Source organism: Lepidothrix coronata, unplaced genomic scaffold (assembly GCF_001604755.1).
Source record: "Lepidothrix coronata isolate B3197 unplaced genomic scaffold, Lepidothrix_coronata-1.0 Scaffold152, whole genome shotgun sequence".
NCBI lineage: Eukaryota > Metazoa > Chordata > Aves > Passeriformes > Pipridae > Lepidothrix > Lepidothrix coronata.
Window position 1 is genome coordinate 2019753 of NW_016690332.1, and position 19414 is coordinate 2039166.

The 19414-nt window shown below is 42.1% G+C and overlaps 1 protein-coding gene across 4 annotated transcripts in view; it reads right to left on the minus strand.

Annotated features, from left to right (window-relative positions):
* SLC22A23 (solute carrier family 22 member 23) overlaps positions 1–19414 on the minus strand; it is a 115492-nt gene that overhangs the window by 34805 nt on the left and 61273 nt on the right. For all 4 annotated transcript variants that reach the window (XR_001877004.1, XM_017828755.1, XM_017828753.1 and 1 more), the window contains exons 4-5: positions 6131–6299; positions 236–363 (exon numbers count right to left, since the gene is read on the minus strand). Coding sequence is in view for 3 of the 4 variants with exons in the window: in XM_017828755.1 (XP_017684244.1) it covers positions 236–363; positions 6131–6299 (297 nt within the window). In the remaining variant the exon portion in view is untranslated. The remainder of the gene's footprint in view (positions 1–235; positions 364–6130; positions 6300–19414) is intronic.

The following is a 19414-nucleotide window of genomic DNA, read 5'->3' on the forward strand; positions in this document are numbered from 1 at the left end:
GACATACGGCACTGCAAGACAAGACTATAATTACTAGGATTGTTCAACAGGCCAAGTAGTTTTAAACACAGTGCTGGAGTTTGGAATGGATTTTCAAGAAAAGCAAAATGAATGAATGAATGAATGAATGGAATGATTTTACAGGCAATAAATGGATAATTTAATTCTGGGCAGCAATGCCACGTGCAGCCTTTACAGAAAAGCTGGGGGATTTGCAGTTTTCTCTCCTACTCACCGGGCACTACTCCTTTGATGTCGCTTTCTGTGTTCATCCTGTTCTTGTGTGTGAACTGAAGGATCAGTTCCTTGGATGCCTCAAATTGTTGTGTAGCCATCAACCACCGAAGGGACTCTGGGAAAATACTTTGAAGACAGAAAACAGGTTATGATTTCTTCCAAGTTTCTGTCAGAGGATGAACTGATAGAGTTTTAGCCGCTCCTTTAACCACTCAGGAACTATGTAATTATTTCAACATGCAGAAGAAGCACTCATGAAATAAAAAAAAGAGGGAAAACCAATTCAGAATGTGCAAATTAATGACATTTTCTTTTACCTTGCTTCACAAATGATAGAGGAACTGTCCTATCCCATGGAAACAGGACAAATTAGAATTTTATAACATATTCCAGGTGCTCTGTCCATTAATATAATTTTGAAAAAACTGGGAGGAGGAGGCAGTGCTGTCTGCAATAGACATTTGCTGCCAAGAAGAGAATGAATGAGATGCGCAGTTAACACATGGTAATTCAGACCAAAGAAGGAAAATAGCTAACAGAAGTAATTTGGGTTCTCTTCTAAAGACAGAGAAAAAGAAGAATTACTTCTTAGGATTATATTGCAACATATTTTCTCAGGTTTTAAACATGTTAAAAACCTTCTCCCATGTATGCAGTCATTCTTTATACAGGTCAGTATGGTGTGTGTTCCAGACAATATTTAGTTGTTGTTTTAAAAGCTTCCCTTAGTAAAGACAATATTGTGTTAGTTGAGTTGCCTTAAAAATATAAACACACAGTTAAAAAAATTTTTCTGTCCAGTTGTTTCCTTCAAGTGCTGATGTTTACCAGATTCATGAGCTTAACTGATCATTCTTCCTTTTTTTTTTTCAGGTGAGTTTATTTTAATACAAAACCAAAAGAAACATGTAGATCTTAGAAGAAAAAACCAAAATCTCCCGTACTTCTATAGATATGAAAACTTTCAGATCTCACTCCAAGTATATTTTTCTCTCATGTTAAGGCTTCACTTTCACTACTCTTTCAAAAGACCTTACTAAGAACAATTTAACAACTACTTTTAACTTCAAATATATAACAAACCTCAAATTCTCTTTACAAAGCACTGATTTTTGCTGTGGATGCAGCTCAGTTCTTATACTTCCAAGCAGTCAATTGCACCATCTCTTAGGCTGATACAATTTGGAAGACCCCTTAGCAAAACCTCCAAATGAGACAGAGAAAGTATTAAGTAATTTTTTGAAAAAGAAGTAGAAAGGAGAGAAGTCAGGCAGACTGCAGTCTAAATGATAACAGTCAATAAAAATATTGATGACAGCCATTCAGCTTGACAGCTTATTTACTACCTCCCTACTACTATTGTGCTGCACAGATGCTTTGGCATATCCTCCTGCAGTAAGTCTTGTATAGCAAAAGCATTTTTTGAAATACTAAAAACCTTTTGAATGCAAAATCTCTGCATGCTTGGTTCTGGAGAGGAGACAGTCTCAGACACTAGGCTAAAAGTTTCAGATTTTGAACAGTCTGCTTAAACATCCCAAACAACTCCTATAATGACCACCAGCATCTATGAAAAGAAAGGGAGCCACAGGGATTGGCATTGCACAGTGGGGAAAAATGCTGTCTCTATCTTCCAGCTCCTGCAGTTTTCTCAAACTGGAAGTGCTAAAGCCTCACATCTTTCAGCTACTCCATCATTAAGTGTGAGCAGTAGGAGGTTCATTAAGGATCTTTAAAAACTTGTGTGCTGCCTTGAGCCCAGGTTACCAAGCACAGCAAGGGGAAGTGCTGGCTGCCCCATCTCTGTGCAAGCACCTGAGCTCATTTGTGGGGCATGGATCCTGCAGCCAAGCATCATCTGTATGCACCTACTGTTGCATCTTCTGTGGCTGTACCAAGCACCATCACAAACTCAAAAGCTAAAAAAAAGAAAAAAAGCCACAAACCAAATCCCTTGGTCCCAGTGGACTTCTGCACAGAAATCTGTTCACCACCCCATGCTTTATCACCTGGCATTAAATACTAATTGAATGAAGCTGAGACAGGTTACTGCTGAGGGTGGGCAGCTGCCCAGATCAGCAGGCTGAGCTGACTGTGTGATACACTAAGTCTGGTTGCACCCAATGAACTCTCATGGCCAGATTAGAAGTCTGGTCACATTCAATAGCTCTCATGCCCAGGTACAAAAGTGTCATTTATCGAGCAACAGAAATGCAGCTTCTTGGATTGCTGGTGATAAGTAGACTGTCTGCAGAAGCATACATGAATACTTAAAATATGAATAATACAGCCAACAATAAACATATTAAATTGTGAGATTTAATATTTAAATATTTAAATTTAATATTTAAATAGTGCTAAAACTATGATCACAAACACAAGCTTGCTTTTTGAATTTCCTGAAGAAGCACTTGGTATTGCTGAGTGTTCGATTCTTACACAGCAGGCAATGAGGGAAAAGACAGGTACAGCCCATTGACCACCCCAGGATACAAAGATGGAGTCTCCTCTGACCTCCATCCTCAGTTAAGCTATATTTATATTGTTTTCTTTGAGGGAGGGGAAAAGGTAAAGCTACAGCTAATGTCATTTCATGTTTAGGTTGGTGTTTGAGTGACTTTAATCATTAGCCTATGTGGAGGTGTGAAACGTAATATGTATTTTTGAGCTGATGTAGCAAAGTTCAGCTTTTGGTCACCTTTTGGGTCATTCCTTTGGCTTACAGTTCCCATTAGCTGCATTGTTTTAAACACCTCTGTGTCACTCCATCCTTTGCTTCATGTCTCCCTTAGAGTGGTACACCAAGCTCCCTCAGGGTTCCTGCCCCTAAGGTGTGCAAACAGTTTGTCCTTGGTGAACACTATAGCCAATGCATGCATTTCTTCCTGCTGAACTTTGTTTTTCAGTATTTTCCCTACATAGTTGGTTGATAGTCTGATATCTCCACCATCAGTGAGGAAAGGGCCATGCTTTTACAGTCAGGGAAAAGAACACAGAGTGAGTATGGGGAGACATTAATTTCCAAGCAGCTGCTGCTGCTTGGGAGAGGAGAGGGGAATGAGTGGAAGGGACACTGGGGAAAAAAAGATCTCAAGTCCAAGAAATCCTAAGAGAAGAAGAACCCTTGACAAACAAGAACTAGGAAGGTACCACGTGTAGCTGGAAGGAAAACTGTGATTCTGTGCAGATAGGTGGAAAATGGATGCCCATGAAAAGGGTGTAATGTGTCAATTAGGGGTCTGCCCCAAGGCAGTAAGCTCAGTTCGTCCAACTTTGTGTCTTGGTGAGGGCAAATCCTATCTATCAGCACTAGAAAAGAACTGGCCACCTTTTCCCAGTTCTTTAGTTTCTGTTAGAGTGAAGCAGGAGTTTGTTTCAAGCTATTGATACCTTTGCTGACATTCATGGCATCATCCTGTCTGGAGCTTCCTGCTCCAAGCAAGAGAAAATAAGGTCTCTGTATAACTGGAGCTCCCCTTCCCTCATGGCTATAATATACATACACACTTAAAAGGAGTCTAACTTCTATTGACTTATTTTTTTACACTTGTCACAAACCCCTGTGCCCAAGTCTGGCTTACATGGGTGTCTTTTGCCCTTCCAGAATGACCTAAGAGCCCAGCAGTGGCATTTGCTCGATACCTTTGTATCCAAACCCACCTGCTCATCCCTCCTAGACATATCTGCTGTCTCCCCTTTCCCCTATCCATGCCCAGCTACCCAATCTGCTCAGCCATGCACCACTGGGGACCGTTATAGTCTGTCATGTGCATGTGGCCAAAAGCAGAGCAAATCTATAGGTGAGAGAGGGCTAAGCCCCAGCCTGAAGAGGCAAACGCCACTCTCACAGCAGGAGACGGAAGTAAAGAGAGTATAGAGGAAGGAGGAGGCAGTGCAGGGGCTGTTCACAACATCTGTTATTGAACTCACTGCTTTGGGTACATGATGGCGAATTAACAAGCAGTGTTCTTTTATTACCCATCAGTTAGTTTTCTTCCTTCATTCGTAACACATGCTGAGGGTCCATGTTCCGTTTGGAAGAAAGGGCAGAGGCAATGAAATGGTAGCACTTTCCAGAGAATATGCAACAGATGGAAGAGAAAAGCCTAAGAGAAAAGTACATACTGTACTGACAGTATAATTAAACAGGCATCCTAACCAGAGCCCATTTCTGCAAATGGAAAAACCCTGGGCAACACAAATCCTGATCCTTTGGCTGTTACCACTATTTATCAAGCTGCCATAACCAACATTATATGAGGGGGATCTATTTCCTTGGTTTGCCAGCCAAAAAGCCACAGAGCTCTTGCAGATTACAAAATAAATTTTAACATTTCCTATTGCTTTCAATCTCACCCAGGAACAACCTCTTGACAGGAACATAGAAGACCCTGCCACAGCCACCTGGAAAACATGCAACATACAGAAGACTGCTGAGGGGTGCCTGCTGTCCATCCCATCTACTGTGTTCATTAGGCATCTTCATATCTGTAAACATTATGCTTGATACTGGGTTCTGTTCAGTGGTGGATATAAGGCATTTCAGCTGGTGGCGTCGCAACAGGAAGCAGACCTGCACATGGATAACATACGGCAGGTACGGGAGGGGAGAACAGTATCATGCATAAAAAACCCCACTCTTCAGTATTCATTGAGATTAACACTGACAAGACAAGACTATTTGAATGTTATGTTGGAATACAGGGGTAAAACCCCTGCCATTATTTTGCAAAGGACTTGTAACTTTCTCCTGTGTGCTGCATTTTGCCCATGCTGCAGCATGTCTGCCCTGGGAATAAGCAATAAAATCCCCACTGAGAGTCACCATCATGGACACAAGAGAACTCTGGAAGAAGTTGATACAGGAATATAACTGTTAAAAATTCTTACATACTGTAACAAGTTTGCACACATTGCAACTTGTCAGGCATCACAGCTAGCAGCATAGCCTCCCATGGGTACATAAACAACTTGGTCCTACACAGCGTGATGGCCATTTTTCTGAGTGCTCAGCAACTAATTATCTTTAAAATGAATGATCTAGCCCGTTCTTACTCTTATGGTTTTGTACAACACTGCTCTCATAAGCCTCTGTTGTGTTATGCCGCCACTGCGTGTCACTATTAAGACAGAACAACAAAGCAAGATTTTTGGGAGGTTTAAAAAGTCACAGTGGGGATGGACCTGGCACCATCCCCAAGGTGAAAGCCATCCTACTTCTCTCAGGATAGCTGTATCAATGCCCTGCCGCAGGCAGAGAGGAGTGGGAGCAGCGGGAGTGGGGAATTCCTTGTGGGAACAATCCTGAACCACTGCCTGGAACAGACCACCCACACAGACTTCAGCATAGCGTGAGCTAATTTGGGCAAAATCAAGTCTAGTTCAGGGCTGACTACCTCATGTACACAAGATATCCAAGCGTGTTTGTTGAAGAGCTGACACACATTATTTTTAACCTCTCTTGGATAACCCAGGCCAAAGAAACGAACAGTGACAGTACAGAATCACAACACAGGTATTAAGGGAAAATGTAGCCATGCAGTCATAATCTGACAACAGCTAGGCTGAGATGCATCCTCTCAAAAACTGTTTTCATCTTTAAAGGGGAAGTGCCAGACAGAATAACAGCAAAATACAAATTGCACCTCAATCAAAGAGGACCATCTCCCAAGTTCCCACCTTGTCACAGCATGTAACGTATGTGCGTGCTACAGCAGATTATAAAGTTATTGTTATTTCAAAGTCAAGTCTTTGCACAAGGTGAATGGAATAACAAAGGGAAAGGCTCATATGTATCGTGAAGCACACACACTTCCCCACAGTGAAGCACTGCCCAAGTCCCGCATTAGGAGCTCATGTTGCCTTTGACCTTACAGGAGGAAGAAATACTTACACCCAGTAAAGCAGCATCAGCAGGAAAGGACAGATGATGACTGCCTGGAGGACCTGCCAGTCCCTGCAGAGGGCAGCCAGCCCCGGCATGAGGAACTGCCCCGCCATTTCAATGAAGCTTGCCACCATGGTGATCATGAACCGGTGCCCAGGAGGACAGAGCTCTATCCCTGAAACACAGAGCACACACAGACACATTAGCCTCCCCACCAGCAAAGATACCCCCAGAGCACCTCTATGAAACTCTCAGGGAGTTCATGTCCTTTGAGACCTTTGGTCAAAGCTATGCAGAATCACATAAATTTTGCTTCCTCCTGTATTTAGGCTTCAAACACCCTAGCAGCTCTAGAGAAGCTCATTATCAGCTGGCTATGGTGAAACATCACAACTTCCATACCTAGTGCCTCTCCTGCAGACCTGCTGTAACCTCATTGCCAGATTTCCTTCAGTCTCCGCCTAGAGAAGCATTTCACCAAATTGTAAGATATTTATCTTTAAAAGGAAATGTAGAATAAAATAAGAGCCAAAGATTTTGGGTTGTGCCTTTTCACATTTCTCAGGGACACCACATGCCTTTCCAATCAGTTTGCTGGGAGGCGGAAGAGCACAGCTCTCAGCAGGATGCAGGCTCCCAGCTCATACGGGATGCCACCTGCCCACAGTTTAATATGCTCCAACTCAGCCAGTTCCAAGCTGGATTTTGCTGAGTGGGTTGTTTCTGGGTTTGCTTTTTGCAATAGCTTATCTAGATCAACTTTCAAACAAGTCAACCTTCCATCTGTCTTATCCTGCCTTCCACCCTTCCTTTTGCTGTGGGGTAATTTACCACCATCATTGGCATCGTTGGTTGTCTCAGCTGCCTGCTGACAAGTGAGTTCAGTAGATAAAATGTCTCCTTAAATCCTGAATTCCGGCTACCTTTATTCAGTCAGAAGATGAATTTATCAGAATCACAGCTTAACAACAAAATTAAAAAAAGTCACAGAAGAAACAGCAAACAGAAAAATTGGACTACCTTGTGGAAATTTTTTCACCGGTCAGATTGCAACATATTTGCCATTTCCCCACATTTACTTCTACAGATTAATATTGAAGTGCAATAAACCTGCCACAAATGCGTAGTACTTATTGGAATGCTGATACAGAAACAGGCTCATAAACATTTGTGATAAACATTTGTGATACGTCGCTGTCAGCATTGTTGCCTTTTTTTGGGATGTTTCCTGTGGCTGTTTTAAATTAGAATTTAATGGTTATTAAAACTGTAGTTGAAAAGCTATAAGAAAATAGGAAGAAATGACAGCTGCTCCTTCATTCACTCTCTCATCTGTAGCTTGTCAGCATTTATCATTTTAACACAGATTTAAACTAATCGACCAAAAACTAGCCTGTAGATCAAATCCAGGATTAAACACCACACATTTTTCTCCCTTCCTTTTCAGCCCATACAAAATCTATCAATGAATTTTTGCCAAAACAGAAGTAAAATGTATCTGTTGTAAAGCAGCCCAAATTTTCATTAGCCTAACCACAAACATAGCAGCTTCGGAAAAGAAAGAGGGGTAAAAAGCCCTCAAAGACTCTCACATGCTATGAAAGGCTTTTACATTTTAATTAGGAAAACAAGATTAAAACACAGAGCTCCTTATGACATTAATATGGTTTCATTTCTACTAATGAAGTATCCCAAGCCTAGGAAACATTTTTTGTTCTATGCAAAGAGGTCACTTCCGTTTTATTTCTCTAATCTCCAAATAAAAAGTGCTTCTGTTTGTTTTTCTAAACCTTAAAGTCACAGTTACTCACACTCCAATATTCCTTCATTAAGTACAAGGTCGAGGTTTGTTGCTATAGAAACAGGAAGTCTACATTAGATATGTAAGGCTTTGGCATTTCAATTGCATTGCTCAGGTAAGTATCAGGTAAAAAAAATAACCAAGATATCAACTTCCATATGAAGTCAGGAAAGGTGTCCAAATAATAAAAGCATATTTTATTAAGTCACTGGTGCATAGTAAATAACTCCATATGCAGCAGTTATTCATTGTATAGAAAGGAAACAGTTTCAGAGATTGTTCAGCATCTATTTTCTTCTCTGGATTATCACATGCATATGATCAATTTCTGCTCTTTCCTCTAAGAAAGCTGGAGATGCCAAAAAATAATCCCTGCTCTAGCTGGGTGAGCGTGACTTCCAAGCAATGGCAGCAGTATATGAAATATCACATCTCTGTTGAAATGTTCCACATATTAGGACAGCCTACTGACTTTCCAACATATCTGGCTTCAATTTTATACGATAAAAGATTCAGCACTGAAGTTTTTAGCAACCATCTATCAGTCAACCTTTTCCCACCTCTGCAGCAAAGCCACCCTCCATAGCAGCTCTGCTTCGGACCCAGGAAAGGCACCCTGCTGATGCTCACACTGATGCTGTGATGCACCTAGGCACGAGCCTCTGGGGCTGCAACAGTTTTCACTCAGTTCACACCATAAACTACCAGCTCAGGCAAAATCAGTACAAGACAGAGATCAGCTTTATCCACCCACGGCAAATTGAGCAAGCAAGCTCCATCTCCCTGAATCAATGAAAAGGTTTCTACCTCAACTACTTCGTGGAGCACGGAGCAAATCCTTGTCATACACAGAAATCATGGAAATTACCATCAGTACCAAAAAACTCCCAGATACACCCATTTGCTCTACTTGGAAAATTTTGTGTGAGCAAGGAGACAGCCATGTAAACAATTCTGCTTTCTTGCCCAGCATTTCTACCCTATGGAGCACAGTCAGAGTAGCAGATCCAACTTAGATGCCTAATTTCTCTAAGTCCCAGGCAAGTGATCATACGGGCAAGTTGAAACCTGTATGCAAAACAGGCCTGCAGTACTTGGGCCGTGAAACTGGAGATGCCCAGGACATGTGGGACAAACTTTCTCACTGTTGATGGGCACTAAGAAACTGTGGACATCACAAGCACAGAAGCTGGACTCAGCTCAAATCCTGTGGCAAAACTGCTCCACACACTGCAAGCACAACCCAGCCTGAAGGGAACTGCCTTACCGCAGGTGTAATCCAGACCTGGGCCCCACAGGCATCACAGGCCCAAGACACTGAACACACAAGGCTCATTGCACAGCACATACCTCTGGCTGGGAAGTGTGGAAACAGTCCTGGGGCCAGACATGTTACAACTGCAAGCATTCAGACTTGCTGGGACATGGGTGAAGAGGGACCTAATGAAGAACCTCTGCAACAGCCTGGGGGCTCAGTCCCACTGCATGTGGAGCTGCTCCCTTGTGCAGCAGGCTGCTGCCCTGGGAATCAGCAGAGAAAGTCAACATAAAACCACAGGTCAGACAACAGGTTACCCACTGCAAATGCAACAGGCACTGGTGACAAGGGATACATGAACGTTGCATCAGAAAGGGCAAGTTGCCTTTGCTAACAGCTTCTCTCCCTGGCTCTGGGATGGACAACCCATTGGGCTGATATCCTTCACAATAATTTTTCAGGCAACTTCTTCTGAAAAGAACACGGGAAATAGAGTTAAAATCACCCAAGTATGCCACAGCCTGACATCTGAAAGTGCTGCCCTCTTCTCTCTCCAGCCGGCTTTTCTTTCTCACCCTCTCCATCTGCAGCTGTGGAAGGAGCAGTCTGTTTAGAGTAGATAGGCATACAGACAGGAGATGGGGGAGGACTGCAGTAACACTGGGTTAACATCAGCTCATGCTGCCACAGAGCATGGCCCTGTGTAGCCCAACTCCTCCAAATCCTACCAGGTGAGCTGTCATTGCCATGAAGGGGCTAAGAGCCACATCTCATCCTTTCTCACTTGATCTTACATTAGCACACTCGTAACAATCTGTTTCAGATTTCAGAAATCCTCGTCTGTTTTAAAAGGGTGATATTTATTCTCAGAATATTTGCACAAGGATGAACAGCAAATACTTTTATTTAAAAAAAATAAAGCTGTAAGTCATTTGCAAATAATATATCGAGAAGAAAAAGAGGTTACATCACACTGCCTGAATGACTCTCTAGTATTCACTTGTCCATCTCCAGTCCCAAAACACAAAGCAATTCTTGCACTGCAGGCCAAGTATAAGCTTCACCAGAAACCACAAGGTAGCAGCTTTTTCTGCCTTTGCAGTTTTCTCTCCCTGCCCAGTTTCCATCTGTGAGCCACCAAGACTGTAATTATATAGGAGTACCCCTTAGAGAAAATGGCCAAGACAAAGCACCTGAAGTCTGGCTAACAGCATTCACACTGAAAAAATATCCCCAAGGAGACAGGCTGATTCTAGATTCACATTCACAATTTCACATTATATTAAAAAAAACAAAAACCAAGCAAAATCCCCCAATTTCTGACAGTTTCCTTCATATTACTACACACCCCATACTCTTAATTCCTTCCATCTAATTGCTCCTCTAATATGTTCTTCTACTCCAAAAGGGAGAGAAGCAATAAGAGTCAGATAAACAAGACCTGTACTATCACTTGAGCAGAAGAATGCTCAGGCAACACAGCTTTAGGTGTAAAATGTGGGACACCAGAAATTCCTAGTGGTGGTAGCATCCTATAGCACTAGGGCTGTGTTTGCCTCTCAGCCCCAGCAGCTGCTCAGCTCAGCCAAGAGTCATGTACAGGCTGCAGCCCTGAGCTAGGATTTTGCGTTTGGACTCTGCTTTTTAACAGAGCACAAAAGGAAAGAAAAACATCTCAGAGCACTTAGTTTCCCAAGCTGTTCAGCACCTCCAGCATATCCCACCACCTCCATGCTCCCTGGGCTGACCCTTTTGGCATGGTGAGCTCCACTACCTCCATCACAATGATCTTTAACACTGCTCGGAGGTGACCCTGTCCCTGCTGCTGCTGTGTTTCCTAATTCCCACCAAGCTCTCTCAAACCTCAGGGACCTTTTCTTCCTCCAACACTCTCTGTGGGATTTGCTTTCTGCTGTAAACAAATCATCTCACTGGATAGTCCTAGAATAACATGGCCCCCAAGCTAGCTTTTGGCTAGCCAACCAGATAAAACTACAGCAAAAATTATCAGTAACTCCCAGATAAGTTTGCAGCTGGCTGCTGGTACATAAAATCCAGAGTATCTACTTTTATACTCAAATTTCCACTAAGTTACTAGACACAAACTTCAAATAGCTGCAAGCCCTACCCATGGGCTACGTACACTTCTCATCCCAACTAGTGCACTTCTGATTCAGTACTGGCTGAAACGGCCCCAGTTAAACCAGCACTTGCTTCTGGCTGAGTTTAGACAAGGAGCACATCTTCTTGATTGTTTTTGCTGTCACCAGAAGGGAAGAAGCATCACATGTACATACAGTTTATTAGAGAAGAGCAAATGAAGTAGGCTGTGGAAGGAAAGGTTATCACGCACTGCAGTGCACAGACAACCACCAATTGATGTAAACACAGGACAGAGACAGAGTGAAAGGGAAGGAAAAATCTAATTTCCCCTCTGGAGAAATCCAATCCATTGCCAAGCAAAGAGAACAGTAATAGACTGAACCTCCAGTGGCTTAGTAAAAAAAAAATAGGCTTATTCTCCCCCCTCAACAGCACATGAGGACAGAATTTACTCTAAGATACATCTAGGAAATGACACAGGTGCTTCTTCGAAGGTACTTTTCTACATACAATCGATTTGGTGAGAGGTTCTTTTAAATGCATACTAGCCCACCATTTAATTAACACATTTAACATGTGTCAAATCAGTCATCCATGAACTGACATAAGCTGAGCTGATGGGGCTGTCAGCCTGGCACCAGGGCAGGCAGCCAGCATGACACCTCAGCAGATGTGTAGCGGCACTCTTCATTTCTGACCTGGATAGATATCCCATGTCTACTGGATGGAGCTATCTGATAGGTAAATATCTCATCAGAACATATACCTTTCTTACCAAAACTAGATCAGATGTTCATTTGGTATACAAGGACCACGATACTGCTAAAACTGATGCTAGGCAAAATACCCTTTAGATACATGACTTAGCCTCTGCTGCTGTGAACACTACAACATGCATAGAGAGACACAGCATGAAAAAAGGAAACATGGCTACACCTCTCATCCAAAATACAAGACACAACCTTCCCTCCCTACTTTCCACACACCTGATCCTCTCCTGTAAGGCACAAATGACTAACACACCAACCAAATTTCAGGCCTGGTACTGCTAAACTATGTCAAGATATTTCAGGAGGAGCTCTCCTCCAAGTTGCAGACAGTCTGTAGCTACCCACAGGTAGAAGGTTCGGACCACAAACATGAAGCCAGCTTGGGTTCAATGCAGGGTGTTCACTCAACCCTCATTAACTCAGATGCAGTTGTGGACTTTCCAGGCACAATGCACGTGCTGCTGTGCAGGGAGCTGGGCAGGGCAAGGATGAGCTCGGCTCCTCCAGGCACAAGAGACCCTGATCACAGGCTGCCTGACTAGTGTGTGGGATGTAGAGATGCCTGCAATCATGCTCTGCATCCAAGCTGTCTCCCAAGGAGCATGAGTGGCAGAGAAGGAAGCACGTGTCATCCCTCTGTTCATCCCATGGCATCTGTATTTGCTGAGTTTTACATTGCACAAGACATACAACATCTTACAAAACAGACGGTTGACTGCCTAAGAAACCTTTAACATACCATGCTGCCTGCCATTCACAAAGTAATAAAAACAAAGAAATGTTAAATCACAGTTGTGGTACTGCAGTTGCCATCTATCCTACTTCCAGAGGAGAGCAGCAGCATCTCCGCAGCTCCCAGCCAACACTGATTTTTGGTGACAGTTCCTGTATGTGAATAAAGGCATTATGAAACAAAACAAGGAGAATGCCCCTGGAAACCTGAATGGCAGTGACGAAGAGCATGAAAATCTGGTAGATACAGAACACACTCATTTTAGAATAAAGATGACTTAATTTAAATGGAATTAAAAAGTGATTAAAAACCTTTGCCATGACATAATGTTTTCATATATGTTAACTGCTATGAAAAAATTTGTCTTCCACCTTCAGTCTATAATTTCCTATCCCCCTTAAGAAACTCTCCAAACCCATACCAATATTTGTTTATTTTTGCACAAAACTATGATTGCATAGAAATATATGAGACTTTTTCTTGTTCCAAAAAGGTGGCTTTCTCTAAAGGAAATGCACAACCAGTCATAGGAATATTTTGCAAATCTAACACCTCTGCTGTTCACAACAGCTGGCCCCTTTTCTCTTGGCAGGATCTAAATCATAACTGGCATCTTTTTGACAGGAATGTATGAGAGGAGCTGAAACAAAAACTGGTGTGAGATGTATCAGAGAAGCTTGTTTTCTTTGATGCTTTAGATGAAAGGGATCTGCATCTGTATTTGTTCGTGAATTTTTAATAATATCGTAGCCACTTAAAATAAGAACAGAGAAGAAATTCAATAGCTGGAAATCTGCATGTCTCTTGATTTACCAAGTGGCAACCAGTATTCCAACAGCAGCTGTTTATAAAGCTCAGTTTGCAACCTCCAGATGGATGGCGGTTCTCAAAAAGGCAGGAACAAAGAAATAACAGCCTAACACCTTGTTTCAGGTTTATTAAATGTTTCCCAGCTCGCTGAGACAGAAGGTCAGCCCCTCTCTACCCAAGAGCTGATCCCCCACGAGGTGCTCCTCCAAGCAGGATCTTTTCACCGTTATCATCATACTGTTGGACAAGTGAATAAATGCACTGAGCCCTGGATTTGGGTATATTCTCACAGAATTGCATATTGCTAACAAGAATTTAACACAGGAACCTTGAAGCTTATCAAACAGAAAAGACAAGCATGGAGGAAAACTCTAAATGGATGACCAAGAAATGCACTTGGTGCTCTCTAAGTCTTAACAAAGCACTGCCTGCCTCCCTCAGACCAAAGGGGGGTGGCTTGTCCACACACCCAGAGATGAAGTACTACATACCCAGAGGCACAACTCCAGGAAAGCACCTTGCTCCTTTTGCTTGTGTCAACTTCATAACATGCCCTCCATATGCTTACATACTCAGAGACTAAGCAAACACTTGGGTAGCTGTTATTAAACTCTCACAAATACAGTTGTAACCCATACACACATGAATACATAAACACACACACATGCATATATATGGATATGTGTGTATATAGACATGTATATATAAGTGTAAAGGCAAAAGCCCCTGGTTCCTTTTCCTTCCCTGATCCCCTGGTGATATCAGAAGCAATCAGTGGGAAGAACCCCATTTCATCTCAGAGGACCTGAATTGCTCAGGTGGCATCCCCAGCATTAGAGAGAGCCCACAATACCACAGTGCTGGCTGAAAGCATGTGCCAAGGGCCAGCAGAAGTGCAGGTGATTAAATCAAAAGCAATTAGTAAGCCTCTTCATGAAAGACTGTCACACATTAGGCCCCCAGGGCCACCCTTGTTTTTAAAGATTTATGCCAGGCACTCTGGATAGACATTTAACGACCACTGTGAAAGGAGAACTGGGGGGATTCGGAGCCAATGAGCTGCTACATTTTGGGTGCTTTCAGCAATGTGTGCATTCACCAGAGAAGGAGGTGCCACTCAAACTAAGGGGTGACTTTCGCAATTATAGGTCTCTGTCTCTGGGATTCAGCATCAAGCCTGACACGGGTCTGAGGAAGGCAAAGGCAGGCAGACAGAATGGGAACACCCACCCAACAAGAGAGTACTGTGCTGAACACTGCACTCAACCATTGTGCCAGAATAAGCACAAGCATGACAGCCCCTGGTGAGATCTCCTCTAATTTTAAACCTATGATGATACAAAAATCAAAATGAGGCTGTGGTAATGTACAGATGTTGAGAAAATTCCTTCTGATATAAACACAGACGATGCACAGTTAGAAGTAGTACAGGTATTGTTTTTATTCTTGCATTTCCCAGTGAGCTTTTATTCTCCAAGTCACATTCCCATAAGGGAAGAAAAAATAATATTATAGGCAAAAAAAAAGGAAAGAACAGTGAAGATTTCCTTTTGGTCAACTGACTTTCAAGTGAAAAACTGTGACATCCAACCGTGGGAGAAGATCTGCTTCTTGAAGCAATTCAAGTTGTATTTTTCATTCAAAATTAAGTCTTAAGTTTTTAATCACAGGCCTTTATTGTTTCTATTAAATGCATGAACTCTATGCTGTATAGAACACTTTTCACCACTCTGTGCACATGGAGTGATCTGTAGGGTGGGGTCTGCTTGTAGCTAGTTTGTGGATAGTTCTGTGGCAAACATCATAATTCAGTGGGCTCAATGACAGTGCAGAAAACTTGTTGGGGAAAGAGTATTCCCCTTCTAGCTCTTCAAGCACATCTCTATTTCAAGCCAAGGTTAACTCAACAGGCTAGCACCTGTAGTTGCACACACAGAGGTGAACACAGTGGAACATCCCTCACATGATCCTGTCACATACATAATTAAAATGACCTCATAATTGTCAAAGCCTAAACATTCCTTAAAATTTCTTCCTTGCTATCTTTACAAATACCATCTGTGAAAAGTTTTTTTCCCAAAAGTACAAGAATTCTTTGATTAGGTAACACCTAACTTGGGGGTGAAGAACAATAAAAAGGAAAATGGCATTACAATGCTTCCAGCACCTCACATTACCATGTAAATTGCTGTGATAAGGATGTCCATGCAATACTGAACGAGATCACCCAAAATCATCCACTGGGATTCAAACTTTTCCCAGGATCATCCCTGAAATATATGAGTTTGTACAAGAGTTTCTCACAGCCAAGAAGAATACGTAGCTTTACCAGTTTAAACCGGGGTAAGAGCTTAGTACTTCTGCTGAATGGACAGAAAACCTCCTATTGCTTTGCAATAACTTTGGAAAGAAAAACCTCACTTTCTTTCATATCCTCCTTCCACGGAGGCTAGCAAGTAGGCTAGGTATAGACTGATTTCCCTGGATAGAAGACATCCTGCCATGGGGGTATGCTTGCTTTTCTGCAGTGAAAGACCTCTTTCAAGAAAACTCCTGCCACTTACGGAAGAGTTCAAATATGGCAACATTGCTGATTTGTTCCAAATAAAACTAGAATGAATTACTGAGCTAATTAATAACACAACATTAAAAGGAAACCGACCTCCTTGGAAAGAATCCAGCTGCAATTCATGAAAATGGATTTCGGTTGTTCCAATTACAACATTAGCAAACTTTGTACGCATCACAGATACAGCTAAAATTGTGATGATGTATGCTCATACACACACCTTGAGAAATGAATGACTGTTAACCTCCTCTTGTCAGTTCCTAACTATTTCTCTATTTTCTGTTTCAAATGCAAGTTCCTCTTGACTGGTGCCTTCACTGTACCTGTGACTGTACAAAGTCAAAGACAAGACGTGTGGATGGAGGTAATGCTGTCTAGGAGACCAGCTAGCAGAGCCTGGTGCATACCTCACCTTGCCTAGGTACAGCCAAGGTCAGAGGATTCTAGGGAGGTTTTCTCTGCTACTTACTTTGAAGACAATTGCACACAGCAAGTAGTTTATCCATGAAGATAATTGTATTTTTGTTTGTGCATCAATACTTGGGTTTCTTATAGTACATAAATGGCAACATGACTCTTACCTGCTGCTTCCTATGCATGCAATGCCAGAGGTGCAGGGTGCATGGTGTTAGATTGTCCCTGCTCAGGGAACAGTTTCAGGTACATCAGAAAAATCCTCCTATATTTACCACCCTTTTGTAGCAAGAGAAAAGCATGAAGAGGGTTGGAGAGGGAGGAAAAGCAGCAGAAAGAAGATGGCGGTCATGGAAGGGGAGAATAAACTCATAAATATAATAAAGCTCATCATATCAGATTTCCTTCCCACATTCAGCTATGAATAAATCATGTTGCTTGACATAACACAAATAATTCAGTTTCTGTTTCCAAATTTTCCTTTCAGTCTTCTTGCATAGACAGTAAATGGATAAGAAGGGGTTGAACTGAAAAGATACAAGAGCTGAGCTCAGTTTTCAACTCAAAAACCTATTTGCTTCATAACCATATTCATCCATTTAAAGGAATGTGGTAAACTAGATGAGAATTTCTATCCACGAGAAGAATGCTGAGTTATGGGTGGAAAAAAGGCTCTGTGGCTGATCCTGCCTTTCCTGGTAGGACAAGGGGTCCTCAGCACCCCCACCCATACCTCCAGGCATGCAGCAAATCTGAGCACACTGTGTTTCCCTTGGAAAAGTGTCACAGAAACATCTTAGGGACTTGACTATTTCCCCAACCAGGTAACTACATATCCAACAGAAGATGCAACACACTCTCTGACTCCAGAGCAGCATGTGGCTCAAGGGCAAGGCATCCCAAGGGAAGGAGAGCAGAGCCCTTTGCCAGATCATTCACACCATAAACTTACAAGCTGTTGTCTCAAAAATTTGTGGGAACAAGGATAAACGGATTCCTGGCTTCAAATTTACCTTTTAAGTTGCACAATCCAATTAGGAAAATCACCTTGTACCTTACATCTAGATTTAACCAAGTTAACAGCTAAGGAACTATATCCAGAAGGCATTCTGGGTTACGTGGGAAAGAAGCATAACCAAATCTGCAAGATCTGTTCTTACTGAAAAAAAGACAGTGGAGACATAATTTGAAAAAATAAAATTAATGTCTACTTACATTTATATATGTTTACAGAAGCAGAGAAAATGAAAACTGTTCCTCTGTCTTGCTGAGTGGTATTTCTAATCAAAATTAGAATTTCGCCAGGACCCCCAGAGAAAGCCACTACATGAGGCTGTCTGGAACTGGACAGAACTCTTTACACATCCCTGTCCATTTGCACAACATTCCCAGACATAGGGAAGGTTTAATCAGTATTTTCTCATCTAAAAACCAGGACCAGTGCTGGAAGAACTGGAAAACTTGGAATTCAGGCTGGAACCACCAGGCACTTTGTCTGCTCTAGGTGACTCCTGAGGGGTTTGCACCAGGAAGTGCCCTCCTGCAGCACTGCCTGCTTCAATGCAGAACACCAAATTTAAGCTCAGGTTTTTAAGAGCAGGAGCTTCTGTTATCATAGCTGCTTGCTTATTTTAACAGGAATATTAGGCTATATATGGCTAAGTCGCAATGAAATACAGAATTTAGAAATTAGAGCCAAAAAAATCACCGTGTAAACAACAATTCAGTTAAGCAATTTCTTCAGCCACTTCCTCACATTTATAATTTAGCCAGATGTTTCACATGGAAGGAGGAATGTAATTTCTACCAAGAGTATGAATAGACAGAAGTAAACAAAAAAAACCCCTTTTCTAAATAAACTGACTTCCTTTCTAGCTCTTGCCCAAAGGAGAGGAAATGTCAGACATTCACAAAGGCTGGGTGACATAACTGACCAGCTCCCGGTGAGTGAGGTGCTGGACATCTGCTGCTCAGAGCCCAGCCTGACAGAGCCTCAGAGAACATGCTTGCAAAGAGTTACTTGGTGCTGTGTTATTATATGATGCTGTAATAACTAAACACCAAAAAAACCCAGCTCCTAAGATCACCATTTCAGTGGAAAAACCTCCATCCAGACATCACACACCTGCAACCTTTGCCTACATGAAGTTAAGCCATCAGTATAACCTTCACCCTGAGGTGGTTTTTCTTTTAACCTGAATAGAAGCTGTTGCTCAGATCACTTTGCATTTGACACTGTAGGGCTATAAATAACACATCCACAACACAGCCTCGTACTCACTTGCATTTGATTAAAATAAAGTCAACTAAAAGGCAGATCACCTTTGAAATGGAAACAAATGGATACAGAAGGGTTGAAGATTTAAAAGCCTGAGAATTGCTGAGCTAGTTACACTCAAGCTGCCAGCTCCACTGCTGTCCTGGTATCATGAGCAATGTTTCTGCATAATCACAGAAAAAAAAATCAAAGCAAAAAGAATTTTTTTTGAGGGGGGTGTGGAATCAAGAACAACACAGAAATATAACCATAACAATAATAATACCACCACCACCACCAGGGACAAGCTTAACCACATTAACATATTCACTTATGACTGACAGAAGGCGACATGCAAGTTCCTAAAAGGACAAGACAAAACTGGGTTGAACAGAAATGGAACAAAGCAAATCATCAGCCTCTGCTTTGCCCCGAGCCGGCAGCATAGTTCACTGGCTGGCTGGCTGGCTGGCTAAAGCCTTGTAACTTCTGGCCTTCCTCCTTTTAAGGGGAACTTAATTTATAGCCAATTTCTGAACTCCAGATATGAGAAATTGGAAAAACTGATATAGATT